The sequence below is a fragment of the Falco peregrinus genome, chromosome 12, assembly GCF_023634155.1.
Source record: "Falco peregrinus isolate bFalPer1 chromosome 12, bFalPer1.pri, whole genome shotgun sequence".
Classification (NCBI taxonomy): domain Eukaryota; kingdom Metazoa; phylum Chordata; class Aves; order Falconiformes; family Falconidae; genus Falco; species Falco peregrinus.
Window position 1 is genome coordinate 12,930,377 of NC_073732.1, and position 17,767 is coordinate 12,948,143.

A 17,767-nucleotide genomic window follows, 5' to 3' on the forward strand; every position below is an offset into this window, starting at 1 on the left:
AAGAATGCTACTAGTAAATAAGCACAAATCTTAGTGCATGTTAATAAGTACAATTACACAGAAAATCCATGTATCTGAAGTGTTCTGTGAAGTGTGAAGATGCTGGCATTGTAAGAGGCAGTCAGTCTTTATTGCTCTACTTGCAGATGATGCCATTTACTTTTTTTAAGGTTGTAAAGACATTTTTCTCCACAAAATACAGTGTTTCTTCGAATACAGTTAAATTACTTTTCTGAGCATTTTAACATTTACATTTTACAAGTTTTCAATACTACTATTTTCAGTTCTCAGCTGCCAGATTGTACTGGAAAGCTAACGTGTGAGTGTGAGTTCTCACATTCAGTTGTTGGCTGCAGGCTACTTTCTGCTCCTAGTTCTGTGCAGAAGAAACTTGCCTGGAGAGAAAATGAGGACAGAAGTGTTGAAGGATAAGATATATTTTAGAAGATTTTTTAATTCTATACTTTATCTGATGAAATATGAAAGCAAAAATGGAACCCAAACCCCAGATAATTAGTGATATGAAGCTATTTTTCATGCCGTTGTTTAGTTGACCACCTGCTAGCTAGAGTGATCTACATATGCATCTTAACGGCTAACGATTGTAGGTGAGTAGGCGGTCTGAAAGCCGGTTCCTAATGGATATATGTCATCATCTCTCACTACAGTCTAGCTGGTATTAACTGACATTTTCAGTGGCAGCTTTTAGCAGAAGGATTGAATGGATATAGAAATGAACTGCTGTGTTGCTCTCTAGGGAGATGGAATTACACAGGCATAAATGAGGCACCCTGATGTGGAGTACTGATGAGGGAGCTTGAAGTGTGGTGCATTGTATTTTACATGTTATCTGGCTAAATAGATCAGTGTACATCAAGGCTGTCAATCAAAAACTTTTCTCCATAAAAATTTGCAATAGGTTTCTGTAGAAAAAGTAGGAAAATTAAGAAAAAAAAAAAAGTGTTGACTTTCTAATTATAGAAAATTATTTCATAAAAGGCATTGGGGGATCTGTGTTTCTGTCTCTTACTGAAAAAGTGTTCTTAGTTTATAAGTGAGTTTTTCCTAACTAGCACCAGAAAGACAAGTAGAAGTATTTCTAGCTTGTGCAAGTCCAAAAATACAGAACCCAGCTGAGATCTTAACAGTTCAGGGGATGATGTACAAATCGGAGTAGAACAGGGCTCCCTCTTCTGGATTTTTTTTTTCTTTTAACATTTTAAAATTAACCAGAGTTAAAACTAATAAAATCTGAATTTGGAAAATGAAGTAGTCAAAAATCAGGCTGGAATATATATAAAAATGTCTGTGGTATGGAGGTCTCCTATTTTCACGTTTCAAACTAAAACTGATCCTGAAGTAAAGCAACGGCCAAAGATAGTGTCTGATTTGAGTATCGGTACTAACACCTTCAAAGTTGGGTATCTATTTGCTGGTATGTAAACATGCTGTCAGGTATACTACAGGCACCTCTAAACCAACACAACATATGAACATGATATTCCCAAACTATGGAAGTGTAGACAGATGTGGGACAATGGGTTGAAAGACTGGCTTCCTGGGTGGTAGGTTTCCAGAACGTTAATTAAAATAGGCCCAGAGCACAGTGAAGTTGATGATAATACATTAATTTGCTTCAGTAGCTTTGAAGAGACTACCTTGAGTTTGAAGGTAATGACTTCTTTGTGATAGATGTGGCTTTTTCTCGTGATAGATGAATATCTTTGTCAATTGTTAAATATGGACAGAAAAAATATCAAAATAGCACTTACCTGAAAACATCATCATGTGCTGAAAGTTCCTGGGAATCTTTTGTTTTCGACCCAAATTCAAAAGGAATGAAAGTGGGTATATGTTGCAAGCTCTTGCTACAAAAACTGCCACCTAGAAGGTTAGATGCTAAGGAAAATGGTGGAGGAACTACTGACATAACCGGTTATCTTAAAGCCAATATTTCTCCAAAGTTATTTTAAAAGAGTAATTAAAATGAATATGAGATTACTTCATATTTTACATGTCAGATCCTTCTGGTTCCAATTTCATTATAAAACTGTGCAGTGACAGAGATTGTCTTCCCCAGACCTCCTGGTTTTATGTTCATCGTTACACATCCCACTTTAATCACTCTGCTTTTACTCATCATATTTGTATCACACGTGGCTTCATCTTCAGCCCTTCAGTAAAATGCCCACCATCAATTGCAGAGATGGCATTATCTCCTTGAGCAGCAATTTGCAAAGAATAAATGCACTTTTGGACATGATTATTACTTTCCTATTTCCTGACAATTCATATTGTCTATATCCAGCACACTTTGCTTTTTTTTTTTTTTTTTTTTTTTCTTCTTTCCCTTTTTCTATGGAGATTTTTTGAAAGGAGTTCTTTATTACTTCTCTGTGGAACGATCACAAAAGTTGCCTTAATTAGAAACATGAGGCTATTTCAGATTAAAAAAAAAAAAAAAAAGAGCTCCTTATACATGCTTTTAGCAGGTTCCACCCTCCCCTTGTCTTGTGACTCTTAGGACTCAATTACAGCACTCTTAGTCTGACACATGCTGTGGACTGTAGAACAGATGAAGTACTCGAGTGGCAACATCTGTATGCATCATATCTGCTGGGCCAAGAGCTGCTTAAAGCTCCTATGGACATAGGACAAGATGCATTAGCAGTGGTTACTTCTCATGCTCTGTGCTCAGCTGTCCAGTGCAACCCTGTTCAAGTCTGTTGGCTCTTAGTGAGAAGAAACAATAAAGCCAGGTCCCTGCAGTGCTCTACAGCACCGTCCCCATCTGGGGTGCTGAGCGCTGCTCCCATGTTCAACTGCCTTCCCACGTGAGGAGTGCAGGACACAGGATTGTACTTGCCTCGTGGTGGTGGTGTGCAACCCAACCTGCAGCCAAGGGAGCTGCGGTGAAGTTGTTATTATTCGTTTGGAAATTACATGAAAAAATTACTGCCAGTAAACAGTAGGATCCCAACTTTCAAAGCTGTTAGATTTCATCAGGAGGCGATAAGCAAAGGGCTGCTGCTCTGAGCCAAAAAACCCATTGTGGAAATTATCAGCGTGAAAAGAATCTATGCCACTGTACAAGAAAGTAACAGATTTTTTGAGAAACCATGGCAGAATTAAAGACACAGACTCTTTTTCTTACCAGTCTCTTAGGCCCATGATGTTGTAAATAAATTCACATACACTAGAGATATCAAATACAAAGAATGAAAAAATTCAGCAAGGCAGAACTGTTTGTGTTTTAAGGACTTAATCATTTAAGTAGCTTTGGGGAAATTCTGCTTATGGCACACATCTGCCTGGAAGCGGCTTTGTGGATCTGCACTGGCTCTGGACAGGCAAAAAGATTTTGTGTGCCTGTACCTGTCCCCACAGATGTGTCCCACTACACATCCCAATTTCCCACCCTACTTGTAAACCAGTGGTAAAAGTTACCCAGCTGGTTTAAAGCTGTTTGCCTTGTAGCAGATCTTTTAAACAGCAGCTATCAAAAGCCCATGTACTTACATGCATTGAGCTAGTTATTGAGATATATGTAATAAAGACGATTGCCTCTGGACTTGACAAAGAATTGATTTAGGATTTAAGGAACCGAGTGTTTTTCTTGTTATTTTTTCCCACATTGAGCACGCATGTACATAGACATAGTTCTTTAAAGCAAAGGATACAAATGCACCAAATATGAAGAGAGGACTGAAGATATGATTTTGAAATGTGAATAGTGCGAGTCCCATGTAACAGAAGATGACATTCTCAGCCAAAAAATTCATGAACTCGAACAACTTAAACAAGAGAGAAAGAACATAATTATGACTCATGTCTGTAACTAACTATTGTTTATCACCAGGTTCTCTTGGAATACAGAACTGTTCACATGAAAGGAACACAAATCACACCTTTCGTAAGGGTGGATTTTAAAACCATCTAATTTTCTATACATTATATGCGGTGTCTTTCAGCTTTAAAATTCATAGTTGCTTGCATATTTTTCTCTGATTTGTGTATGAAAACTTGATATGGACAACTGAATAAAATACATAAACAGCAAGTAAGTTATACAAGCTCCAGTGCAAACTGAAGGGAAGCTGAGGGAATTTAACTTCATGTTTACACAGGTGAGCCTGGGAAACTCACCTCCTGGGAAAATCTGTGCTCCAGATTACACAGGTGATTATGCGTAATACTGGATGGGGTACGGGTGCACCAATGCCAAGAGAGAAAAAAAAATAATTTCCTAAATGGACTTTTAAGAACCTGTGCCTTTAAAATATAACATGATCTTTTTTATTACCACAAATATTATCCTGCAGATGAAGACTTTTATTACACTGTATGGACATCAATATCAATTACTCATTTCAAACCAAACTATTTAAAATATCATTTAAACGTATTATAAAATGAGCTTAAAATACATGATTACGGTAGGATTTCTTCTGTGAAAAAACAAGCAAAGCCAAAATATCCGTCTGCCTTGAGGGGATGTTCTTGATTGCATTTTCAGCTGATTATATAAAAACTAATAAAAGAAATTTTCATATCCACATCTGGAAAAAATAAATCATTGCTGCCAAATAACTAGAGAGGAGAGAAAAAGAGGTCTTTTCACTTCTGAAAGTAACTTTTGGGCTCCAGAGGCTACACTAACAAATCCTGATGCAGAACTGGGGCCGAAGTTTGTCAATCTGTCTACAGCCAGTCATACATCATTATCCTGAATGTTACTGTGGAGATACTTTATTCATCCTCAATGGGCTTATGTATTTTTTGTAACATGTTTGTGTTTCTAAAAATAAATATCCAATAACAGTCACTAAGATCTAACAAAGGAAAAATGAGAGTTGTCAGAATCATTATTTAAAAGAAATTTCAGAGGCAAAATGGTATAAAACCCAGTAGTATACGGGAAGATATTTCGGACCCATGGCAGCACCATCAGTTATCCCGAGCGCACGTCCCATAGCCCCCGTTTTGTGCTGCAATGCTGAACAACATGAAAACAAACACAAGAAATATTTGCAAGTTAGTAGACTTAAACTATTTAACTTAAATTTAAATGAGAGAAACCAATTGTCAGAAAACCTCTAAGTATGGAATCTTGCGACCCACAGAAATTATTATGGTAAATCTTTCAATTTTGGGAGCAAACATTATCCCACTTCTTCATGGGAATATCTGATGCATTTTTCTAATTCTTTAAACAATGTATCAGGAGCGTTGTGACAGGACCTACATATATATGTATATAGAGATATATATATGTGTATACGTAAAAAATCTTTTGATGGAAGGGTACTGCTATGAGGAGCCACAACTCCAGACTTTAGTTGTTGGGGTAAGATAAAGGTGCTCCAGAGGTTTTAAGGCTGGATGATACTTCACTCTTCATTTAAGGAATCTCATTCAAGACTTAGAGAAATGTAAAGTAGATCTACTATTACTGCATTTTAGAAACACAGTTTCTGAAACTGATTTTCCAAACTTATTGTTGACATACTTTTTTTTTGAAGGAAAACAGATTTTGCTATTTCATTGCTTTTGCTGTGTATTCCTTCTCAATAATCTTCAGCAGTAAATTAAGGATTTTACTCTTGCCTGAAGTGCTTTCATGACATTACTGCTTTTAAACTTCTCACCCCTTGTCTCCAGCAACCTGGTTGAGATGCAAATGTACTACTTATTTCTTGTAAATTCAGTTTAGTGCATATTTTACATTTCCCTGTAACTTTACCTCTTTTTCTGGCTATGTGCATCCTGTTTTCTTCCTACTTCAATGCAGCTTCAAACCTCCAGAATAATTTCACTAAGTGATTCTTAAAGAGAAAATCCCTAATTCTTGACTGTGGTTCCAATCGACGTGAACAATATATACTTACTTCACTCACTGTGCCAATGTTTTCTGTGCAACCAGCATAAGCCTATTAGTTTTTTTAGCCTATAGTTACAGTGTATGTAGCAGTTAGCCATGTCATCTAAGTCAGGTACGTGCAACACTGATGACATGGCTATCTGTTGCAGTACTTGAATCATATTGCTGGATGTTAACTTTTTGTTTGCAAGAGCAAATACAATTCAAATAGTATTTTTTTCCCTCTGTGAATTTTGGCGCTGAACTATGCTGCTTCCCCCCTCTGCCCCTTATCTCTACTTTTTTTGTATTTTGATCTTCCACCACCAGAGCACTGCCTACCTGCTAGAAGATTAAATCCAGATTAGTTTCCTTCCTTTGCATACCAAAAATCCAGGTGCTATTTCAATAGCTAATTTAGAGTAAGCTTCTTCCTATTCCAGACACAGCCACAATATGGTCTCTTATGAAAGATTCAGCTTCTTAGAATGGTAGAACTAGCTCATTAGCCTCATTCGATCTTCTGTATTCACCATATAGTTTGCTCTCTCTTTTAAAAAGTATATAACTCACACAACACATTTATTCATGGAGTGCGACCTATTCTAAATTCTCACCCTGAGCTGACAACAAAATATTAAAAAATGTCAACTGCTTCAGAACTAGCTATTGTCATAAAAGAAGTGATATCTGAATGCTTTTGCCGGGAACATGATGCTTGTAGATATAACACAAAATTTATCCACTGTCCTCTAGACTTCACTTTTATTCCTGTATTCAGCATAGTATTATTTTCAGTTTGGTTTTTTTTTAACTTCTGTGTTTTGTTCAACAGTAATACAGAGCCCTTGGAGATACATTAAGCACTCAACTGTCAGCGTTGTGCAATAGAAATCCGATCAGAACAAAACAAGTTATTCTATAAAGAGATTTTCTGAAAACCATGTTAAGAAACAGCTTCCATAGAAGCATTTCCCCAAATTGTCATGCCTTTCACACAAACATTTCTGTCATTATTTTAAAGATAGGATGTCGAGACCTTTTGATGAGAAGCAGAGGAATAGGAGGAATAAGTTTTTATCCAGAATGTATAATTTCCTGGGACACCGAAGAAGTTCCAAGAAGAGCTGCATCACCACACAGGTTAGCCTCTGAAAAACATCCTTTTTTTGTCTCAGTGGCCATAAGCCAGGTCTATGCTATGCTATGGTCCATGGTCTGCTTAAATGCTACTCAAAAATTTTCCTTGTTTTGAAGGTACTTGCAGGTGGGATTACTTGCATTAAAAAAAAAAAGGAAAACAGGATTAGAATACTAGATATTGAGTCATTGAAAGTATTTTGTCTATAACTATAAATTCTCTTCCCTTGCCTCCTGCACAGATGACTAACTGCTTTCCATTCTAAATGAAATTGGCATTAAAATGCTCACATGCTGCATTTAGTTTCCCTAAGGGTACCAGCGAGTTATGCTAGCAACCATGTAAATACACATATAGTAATAATACATGTTTTCTGTGTAAAATGAAAAAACCTCATTTGTAATATACCATTTTCACTTCTCCACGAAGTCTATAAGCCTGCTTATAGCTTTAAAGTAAGAGTTACAACAAATCACCAGTGTCAACACATTACAGAGCAGAGTATTAATTCCAAAAACACTGGTTCAGAACCAATTCAGGCACTTGGTTTAGGTGTTTAGCTCAGTGAGTCACTGAAACTGGGTGTATTTGCCTTGCTTTGGTTACTTTCTCTGTAAAAAGTGGATATTGCAAAAGATTTATATTAAAAATGTCTATTAAAATGGACATAACATTTATATTTTTAAAAATACATCATTCACCAAATACGCTTAGTTTTTGTATTATCGTCAGCCACTGTACGTATTAAGAGGGACTGCAAAAAATCAGTTTTCTGTTGGAACACCCTTCCAGGAAGAACTGCTTGCAGTTCAGTTCTCACTGGCAGAGGAAGGATTCAGTCCAGGTTAGCTACACCTTAAGACTTGCTGTAATCACTAAGTTTGTCTTATACTGATGTTTTATTTTAACTTAAGTGAAAATTTTTATGTGATATGAAAACTGTATTAGTTTTATCTTTTGAGTGAGATAAGAAAGCACCTTCTTTCTTCTCTTCCTTCCTTCCCTCCACCCCCACAGTTAAATTCAAGCCAATTAGACAAGCTATGCTACAATGGGTTTTGCAACTTGATCCATTTTATAGAACTATTTAAATTTTCACTGAGTGTTAGAGAGATTATCTAGGTAATTAATTAGTGCACCTGGAAGATGGGACGTGCTGAATTCCAATCTCAGGTGCAATAAAAATAGAATTCTTTAAAGGAGAGCATTAAAAGCACAAAATGAACATATTCTGTGCCACACTCCCCTTGTGATTGGGGAGATGGAAAGTGCAAGATTTCTCAAATCCTAATACTTTAAACAGTATATTTCATCTCAAGGGAATAAAGTTAGTATGAGAGTACTGAGTAAGAGCAGAATTACAAACATAATTCTTTCATCTCAAGGGAATAATGTTAGTATGAGGGTATTAGGTAAAAGCCAAATTACATCCACAACTTATTTCCAGCAAAATTCAGTGGATTTTATTCACTGATAGCAACATTATATTTTTTCACTCGATTTAATACCTGCGGAAGGAATGTCATCCACCTCTTGCAGGAACCTGCAAGCCTTCTCTAGTTGCATTGATTTTGCTAGCAACATGGAGGAATGTCACCTGTCTAGGGGTTACACCTCACAGGGATATATTCTTGCATGACATCGAAACAGAGAGAGTTTCTTGACAGTCCAACAGCAGCTAGCAAGCTAGCATGTAAAATTGATTATACTTTTTAAGAGAGATTTGAAGGTGACGGAGAGCTATTAAAATCCCAAGCAGTCAATGCTAACTCATGGTTATAAAATGTATTATATTTGAATAATGCTATTTAATTAGAACACAGCTATCAAAAATGTTCCATGAAGTCAAGGATATTGATAAATCAATAGCTGATGAAAATTGCTTTTTCCTAACTATTTTGAATTAAAATGCTGTGAGAATTCAGACTACCATAATCTTTCTGAGATTGTAGAAGCCTTTATTGTAGCCTAATTGCTTTATGTAATCTTTCTCTTTTGATTAGAGGTTTCAAAATCAGAAAAAGAAGGCTTGAATTTGAACCTCTTGCCTAAAATCCTTCATACAGCTATAATGAATCTTCACAGCATAGTGATATAATGCTCATTTCTAGAATAACATGCTTAGATGAAAGAAACATCAAAAGCAACTCAAATTCATGATAGAATATAAACTTGTTTATGGTACTAATTTCGATATCCAAGCATATTTGACTGTAAACTTACAAACACACCAGCAGAGAGAGATTCTTACAAGATCTTTTATGTCCTGGGGCAAAATTCTGGCCTTTTTTATCAGTAGGCTTTGCTGCTGAATTAAATCAATTTTACCCCAACAGATTTATGGAAGGCACACAATAGCTTTCTATTTCCCTATAGAGCTAGGAGGTTTAAAAGATTCATAAGGCCTGAGGAAGAACAGAAATAAAGAAAATAGCAGCACCAAGGGAGAGGAAAGGCCAGCACTGTTTTGCATTTACACAGTATAGATTATTCTTCCCGGCATAATCTACACACCACCACTAAAGTTCAGTTTGGGACAAGCTGGATAAACTACTGGCACAGGACAGACTTCTGACTAGCAACAGTAAAGAAAAAAATGTTGATCCCAGACATCAAGGCAAATCCTTTCTGTTATTAAAAATGCCATAGGTCTTGAATGGCTTTGCTGGACAAAAGAAGCTTAAACTAATTTTTTTAAAAATTAGGCAGCTAAATTAGAATCTTTTCCTTGTTCTAAACTACTTGCAACAATGAAAATCAGAAAATGAATTAAAAGGTAAACTGCTCAGAACTTCTAAAAAGGTTTGACCTCGGGTTGAATGGAAGCTTAGTTTGGTGTCTATTTACAGTGAATCTGTCAACATCATTAATTACAGGATTCACATTAACCCTCAGAAAGAACTTTGTTATTTAATTTTATCAATTAATTGACAATTAAGTGACTGTCAAAATCTGTCTCAATATACTCATATGTGTAAGGTATGGAGAGCAGCAGAAACTTTGATGTGCACTTGTGGTAGTATAGCCAGATTCAGAGCCTCAGGAGAATTTATATGCTGCCTTCAATAGACTTTGCATCTAACTGTAGACAAATTAATTATTCTATCATTAGTCTTGCTAAGTTGCCTCAGAAAGGGGATTTCTGGAAATTTTGGTGGCTTTTTTTTCTTTTTTCAAACATGGTTTGTAAGAGGGGGAACCTAGTTAGATTACTATCTTCCCTTCCTGCAGCAGCCAGCTTTTACTATTATACATCAAGCATTAATTTGCACCAAAAAATAACTCAAGAATGACACCTTAACAGAAGGTATTGCCAAAACAGGCAGGATGATGCTGTTGCTCCTACAGCTTGTCATCTAAGTTATTTTTTGGTTCACAAACTAGAAACAACCATTTTTAAAGTGCTTAATTTATCTTCATTCCTGCACTGAAATGTTACAGGCATAAAGGATGGAGGAATCAGCAGTGCTCTGTTGTATCAAGATAACGTGCTCAGGGATTACTGCAGATAAAGCTCTCTACGTTTACTTTAGCTGTACTGTATCATTCCATAAGTATTATTTAATAACTATTTTGTAAGTATTATGACCCATTCTGAACAACTTGAAAGATACCTTCTCGGAAGGCATCTCTGGGGCAGTAAAACACCAGTCAGGTGGAAGCAAGGACATTATGCGCTGACGGTTAAGAGTATATGGAACAATGGTTAAAAAAATAAGTAAAAGAGAGAAACAATTTGTGGCTTTGCCAAAGCCCATTTCAGCTGACAAAGGAGACTAAATGCTTTAAAACATGACTGTTCTCCTTCTGGTCAAAGAAAAATAGTAATATCATCAATGTAATCTAGTTGTCTTTAAAACTGCAATGGACTAATAATCTTTTGTGTTTCTTCGTTTATGTTAAAATTAGAGGAACTGCTGATGATTTTTCAAAAGTAACCCACAAAATCAATATCATCTTCCTCTTTTCACTCCCCTTCAAGTGTTTTTTTTTTTTTTTTCTTTTCTGTGACTTGCTATCACAGTCCTAACCTCAAGGGATCAATTTAATTTCTAAGGAGGACAAATGCAATTTATTTGGTTTCAATTTGCTGAGAGGAAATATTCTGTAATGTTAATTCTTCAAGTGAATTCATAGAAACAGTTTCCTTCCTTGCCAAGTTTTGCATATTGGAAAGAAATTCAGTTACTCTTTGACATATTAGGAACTAGTAACCACTATGAAGGCCTTTAACCTAGCAGGAAGGACAAAGAAAGGAGTCTCATGAAGTCTGTGGTGTCTTTTCTTCATGCTTTCCATCAAGAATCAAGACTGCAAAAAATTATCTCATGCTATAAAATTTCCATTTCACTGCAAATCCAACATACTACAGGACAAATACTTGCTCTCTGTGCACCTGTTCTATAGCACCTTCTCTCTACCCATATTGATGCTTCCATATGGTCCAAAAATGGTAGCCTTGGCAGTCCTGTGTTAACAGTTGGACTTGTTGATCTTTAAAGTCTTTTCCAACCTAAATGATTCTATAATTCCATGAAACCCTTTACAGTCTGGGAATCTACTTCTGTGGAAAAATGCTGTAGAACCGTAAATCAGGAAAGACCCCATTTTACCTTAATTCAGAAAACAGTAGCTGTACTTGCATGCGTCTTTCTGATGACTTGCCATTTTGTTTTATTCAGTGTCTAACGTAAGATAAAAGACTGTTTGCTAAATAACTTTACTTTCTGTGCCACAGTTATTTGTTCAGGGGGTTCCACATATATACTGTTTTAAGTGTTTATAGAGGCTGGAGGGGAAGGGACACAAGACCTTACCTCTTTCTAACCTAAGTAGAGCATTCTTCCCTTCTGAGAACTGTTCTTGCTCTAACTGGTGTTGAATAGCATGAGATCCTCATGATACTAAGCTCCATTTATTATTCTTCAAGACCTATTATGGATGACCCAGCTTTCAACTACATTACCTTGGCAGAACGCTACCCTACAGTTATATTTGGTAGTGGTATTTGCAGTTTCTGAAGCAGGATATTGGATTAGTAGGTCCACTGATCTGCTTTTATATGTTTAGGGTGTGAATTTGAGGAATTCTTTTGTTTCATTTCTAAGATAATCTTTAAACAGCTTCCCTGCCTCTTGATGCAGGCTACTATTCAAGAACTGATGATGCATTTGAACAAAAAGACCGAGAAATGTGAATATATGCTTTTGTCTGTCACGTTTTTTTATTCAGTATTAGAGTACATGACTCTTCTCATCTAACTGTCTTCTACACTTAAAGATGTAATCTAAAGTGCAGACTGTATGGAGATGAGATGAGACAGAATGTGAGGGGGATTTGCTTGAACATTAAGTGTGAAGGGTCCCGTTTCTTAAATACAGAAAATGTCAGAGACTTGCTGGTGGGGTAGTTTTTGAAAATAATACAAAGAACCATATTGTGGATAAAGCACAAAAAAGCTGTCATCAAATACAAGTTACCTTCCAAGTGGCTGCAACCTTGGTACTTCCACTGTGAGTAAATAATTGCCTGTGGTAAAGGGCTGTATAACACCCTGCACTTGTAGCTGTGAAATACATCCCAAAATTGCAGATGAAGGATAATTGGAGAGAATGAACTCAGAGGAAATGATCAGTGCTGTTTATATGTGCTTTTAACATAGCACAGAACATATGTATTTGACTGCGTACACTAATAGTATGTGTAAAGGCAAATGAAGAGGAATACGTAGTATTAAGCACAAACAGGACAAAGAATAATATCAAAACTGCAAAATCTACAGCAGTTGGATGTTGTTAGGGTGCAAAGACTGAAAAGTGGAATCTTTCCCTCAAAGTAAGTATATATATATCCGGTCAGCCTATGGCTGTTTGAATTTAAATGATAGTTTCGTAATAATTTTAATGGGGTAGATTTACATCTGGCTATAATGTGACTTTGGCTGAAACCAACAGAATAGAAGCTGTTGGAGAAAGTATTGTAAAGATTTCCAGTGTTTTCAGGTCCACTAAATTACTAGTGGTCTCCTTGGTGATATTTTACTAACCCCACAAAAATCCTAAACTAAGATACACCTTCAATTGTGCTTAAATCTGAGAGCTCAGGCCACATTCTTATGTAAAATTAAGTATCTGTGGTGAAAAGATAAACTAGTCCTTCTTTCTTGACCTTAAAACTAATTCCTGATAAGAACCTGTAGGAAAGCAGAAGGTGAGTGGACTAGGGAAGTATTTGGCACCTCATATACAGCTTAATGTTTTTTCAAGAAAAGTATTAGTCACTACATCAATGTGTGCTTCTGAGGGTGCTGAATGTCTAGAATTCTCAAATACTCAGAACTCCTCAAATTCACTGGAGACAAATGGTGGTCAAAACCCCCCTAAACTGGTGTGACTGAAGCAGAATTAGAAGTCAAAAGCTTAAAATAGATGCCTAAACTTGCATGTTTTTGTCATTATTTTAGGTGAATTAAAGTAGATGGGTACCAAAACATGTGGAAAGACAGGGCACTGTTTCAAATCCTAGTCATGATTTAGACATTTAATCTGAAAGATTTTGACAAAGGGCTTTTTAGCCCTTAATTATTTCCACAGACGGCACCATGAGAAAGAGATGAGCTATATTCAGCTGTTTAGTATTTCTTGCACTGTGCTACCACTTTGTACAAATGTTTCTTTTGAAGGTAGCAAATCCATTAATCGTGTAATGGAAACACAGCTGTGCAGTCACTAAAAAGATGGGGTGCTGACAAGTGCTTTAGACTATTTAGTGCCTTATTTACAAGTATTTTTTTTTCTTGCAGCTTATTGTGTGAGAATTTTAGTGTTAGCTACATAGTCCTAACAAGTTTTGACCAAGGCTTTTGTGCAGTTTTTTAGCTGATATGACATTTTGCAAATGACATAGAGAATTGTGAGGGATCAGCAGTCATGCAAGAATCATATAAGTTAAAAAGGAGAGATATATAAGACATATTTCAGATTGCAAGAATGATTCTTTGTCAATAGCAATTTGGTAATGTCAGAAATCATGCAATGGCTCAGATTCCTTAAGGTGTCCCATTGCCCCAAGATTCTTTGGGCAGGACAAAAACGTTACTGTTTGGAGGGGAAGCAGAGGCCTCCAAACATCAGTACAGCTGCTAGCTCCCAAACCACACAGACCTTTTTCAGTGAGGTCAATGCACATCTGTGACAAAACACGAGATGCTCTATAAAGATTTTAATGTAATCTATCTAGCCATACAAGAAAAACTACCTTGATTTTTTTTACCAAACACAATGTCCCCACAGTAAGAGCAATTATGAACATACTGACATATACTCATACAAGTGTAAGGCAACACAAGGTTATAGCAAAGGAATGTATTAATAATACTCTCAGCATTAAAAGCTGGGTAAACCTATGTGCTTAATAATTTTACTGCATTCCAATTTAGCAGTATAATTTACTATGTTTAGAAATACAAAGCAGATGATGATTTCTAGAGGTTCATTCCATAATTGGAGGATTTATTGATAAATCCTGTACTAAAATAACCTAACATAATGTGAAGTGTTAGTGTTTCAAACAAAGTTAGAGAAAACTGTTACCATTAGGATATAACTATATTTTAAGAAAGAATCTGAATGTTGTTACTTATATTATTATTACATATGATATGAGCCATTTATATATGAAACGAGCCTCTTCATTTATAGCATAGGCCAGATCTCATTAAAGTCAAAAGGCTTTCACTTATCGCATAAAACTCTATTAAATTAGTTTACCTGTATGAAAAATGAAGGAAGGCTTAAATGAAGAATCCTACCTTTTTTTTTTTTCTTTTTTTTTTATGTCACAAATTCTCAGATGAGAGTTGTGTCTGAGTATGTTTAAGGGAATATTGTAACTGTCAGCTTTCACAAAATGCAAAACTGAGTAAGATATAATTTAAACTAAAGGTAACCATATATACTTTGTGATGTTAAGCTGCACTCTGCTCTGTTCAGCACTACAAATTGATGATGCAAGAATATGTTCCAGCCCAGGATTAGATTGATTTTGGTTTGCTTTTTCTCCCTTTGCATTCCACAGTTGCAGTGATGAGGAGGGTGACAATATTTAGGAAGGGACTTGATTTGACAGCCTACATACTTAGAGGAGATTCTCTTTGCAAAACTAGATGTGTTTTACAGAGGTGGAGTGCAAGGTTGGATATTGGCATGGATGCAGATTTAAAAACTAGGTATAAGTGCTAAATCCCCACAGTAAGGAGAAACGTTTCAGAGGTTGCTCCTCAAACCTCTTGTGAGGAGATCAAGAGAGACACCATAACATGACCTGCATAGCTATATAAACCAGCTTTTTGATTCTGCAGTAGCTCATATAGTCCCATGCAGTCTGGTTCCACTGCACAGATGAAGACATATGAGAGTCTTATTTGTGATTCAGGGCACCTTTCGAAGAAGTTACAGCATGTGTCTCAGTTTGGAATTTCATTACATATTTCTCCATATGCCAATGAGATTTTGGCCTATAGGTTTTAATTCCAATTGGTATATGTTAGCTAACTGCAGGCATCTGCTACTGTGCTGTAAAGAGTAAACTATAACCTTAACAATCACAGAACTTTATTAATATTTAAAGAAAATGTTTAATGTTTAAACAGATTGTAAAAACTTTAATGAAGCCATTTGCAAACTAGTTTGCATATGGCATTATGCTCCTTAGCCTACCAGCATAAAAAATTACATCATTTTTCAACAAGACGAGCTTCTCTGTAGAAATACTGCTTTCACTACAGTTCTGGGTTTCTTCAGGGTATGAATTACATTTAAGCATGTATATGTTCCAGTTCTTATGCTTAAGCAAAATGAAAGAAGGTTGTTTTCCTTTGGTTTTCAACATAAGTTTTCTTTCTCATAGGTCAAAAATTGTATTTTTATTCACGGTGTGTGTGTGTGTGCATGTGTAAGGTACTCGAATGTGGTACTCCTTACAAAATGCTGATGACAAAGGGAAATATGTGATGGGAACTAATGAGGCCAGAGTAAATCTGCACATTCTCAGTTAAGGAATCACTAAAGCAAATATGCAAAAACAGAAGAAAAAAGGAAACTAAAGAACGAACCATAGAACTGACTATTCTAATGTGATTTCTGTATATGGACACCCAGTATTTTCAATATTATGGACAAGATAGCAGCTAGTTTATGATATGTATCATAAATTATGCAGCTAATTACTGATATACCATAGTTATAAAGTCTACTGTTGTCAGTTTACTTGTAGCAATGTTTCCTAGCTGTTTATCATCCATCACGTAGCTCACAGCTAAAAGAGAGGAAACAATTACAGCATTTCCACATAAATTTAAGGGGAGCTGCACGTAAAGAGACTGCAGATTGACATTCTTTTAGCATGGTTCGGTAATCAGGAACATCAGTCTGATAATGAGGGATTTTGTTAAGAAATTTAGATTGGAAGACATGGTAGTATAATTCCTTTTGCAGAAATCAAGATTTTCTTGTGTTGTTATGATTCTTCTTGTTAAACCCATACAGTAAGCAGCTTTAGCTTTCTTTATAGCATTATACTGTTCTACAGGGTTCCATAAGATCTTACGGTACATCTGGTCAAACAATACATCTGGCATGTTTCCAATCTTTGGCTTTTTCTGCTAAACACAGAAAATAGCTGTGTAGAGAACTGGAATTCATTGTATGCTTCCTGTCAATTACAATCCATTTTAAAGGTAATAATTATTACAAGCACTACGCATGTGGTGCATATTCAATTAGAGATAAGAAGGCAATTTATAAATGAGGGCAGCCTGTTTGTAACAGACCCAGTGGCTCTGTAGAGATGTATTGAGTTAGCAAGCTCCGATGGTCCAGCTCAGGAATACATGGCTTAGCCGCAATGCCTGTGACACAGCTGGAGCTCATTAGTGCCTCAGGAGGGAAAACTGGAAGTTATGAGGGAAAGCACAGGACAAGAATGAGCGGTTGCTTCTCTTCAGGGTACTTGAGCTAGAGCTATAATGATAGCTCACATATAGAGATGTGAGCTTTTGGACTTTTAGAAGGGCCTAAGACTATGACTTCTGTTGTTTTCCACATAAGTTAGGTGTCTTAAAGTTAACAGGAATTTCAACCTACAATTTTGGGTATCTACTCCTAACAGCTATATAGTAATGCAACATAAACCATTCTTTTTTTTTAAACTCTGTGCACACAACCTTTTTAGGTCTGTATCGTTTTCGTGTCAGAAAGAAAAGGAACAGGGACATCTCTGAGGCCTCCCCAATCATTTTGAATAGCTGCAAAATGAAGGTTTTGCTATAGGCCTTGTCTAAAAAAAGAAATAATTAAAAATATCTGGGTGAAATAGAGGAAAATAAAGGCAAAATTTTTCCCTAATGTAACTCATTTCCTAAGTATTCAGTTTAAGCAAAACTGACTAAAACAAGGGCAAAACTATACTAACAGTAGTTTGATACAAATACATCTTCCCAAGTGCTATTTTATTTTCTTATTCTTGTTAGTAGAAGTAGCTGCTGCTTCAGACCTCTCTATTGACTGTGGCAAGTTGGTCACCTGGACTCTTCTCAGCAGCACTGCCTGGACTCCAGTCTTTATCGCTTTTGAGTCTAAACTTGCAGGGGTTCAAGGAGGCTGGAAATTAGGCTTTTATTGCTCAGTTGCAGAAAAGGAGCCATGAGACAGAAAGAGACAGTGCCTGTCACAGCTAACTTTTATGCTTCCACTTAAATGGAAGAAAGT

General features: G+C 36.2%; 1 protein-coding gene across 5 annotated transcripts in view; it reads right to left on the bottom strand.

Moving 5' to 3' along the window:
• SLC9A9 (solute carrier family 9 member A9) overlaps window positions 1-17,767 on the bottom strand; it is a 214,204-nt gene that overhangs the window by 96,572 nt on the left and 99,865 nt on the right. For all 5 annotated transcript variants that reach the window (XM_027787215.2, XM_005237721.4, XM_055817589.1 and 2 more), the window contains 2 exons: window positions 3,681-3,794; window positions 1,773-1,884 (listed from right to left, as the gene is read on the bottom strand). In XM_027787215.2, the coding sequence (XP_027643016.1) occupies window positions 1,773-1,884; window positions 3,681-3,794 (226 nt within the window). The remainder of the gene's footprint in view (window positions 1-1,772; window positions 1,885-3,680; window positions 3,795-17,767) is intronic.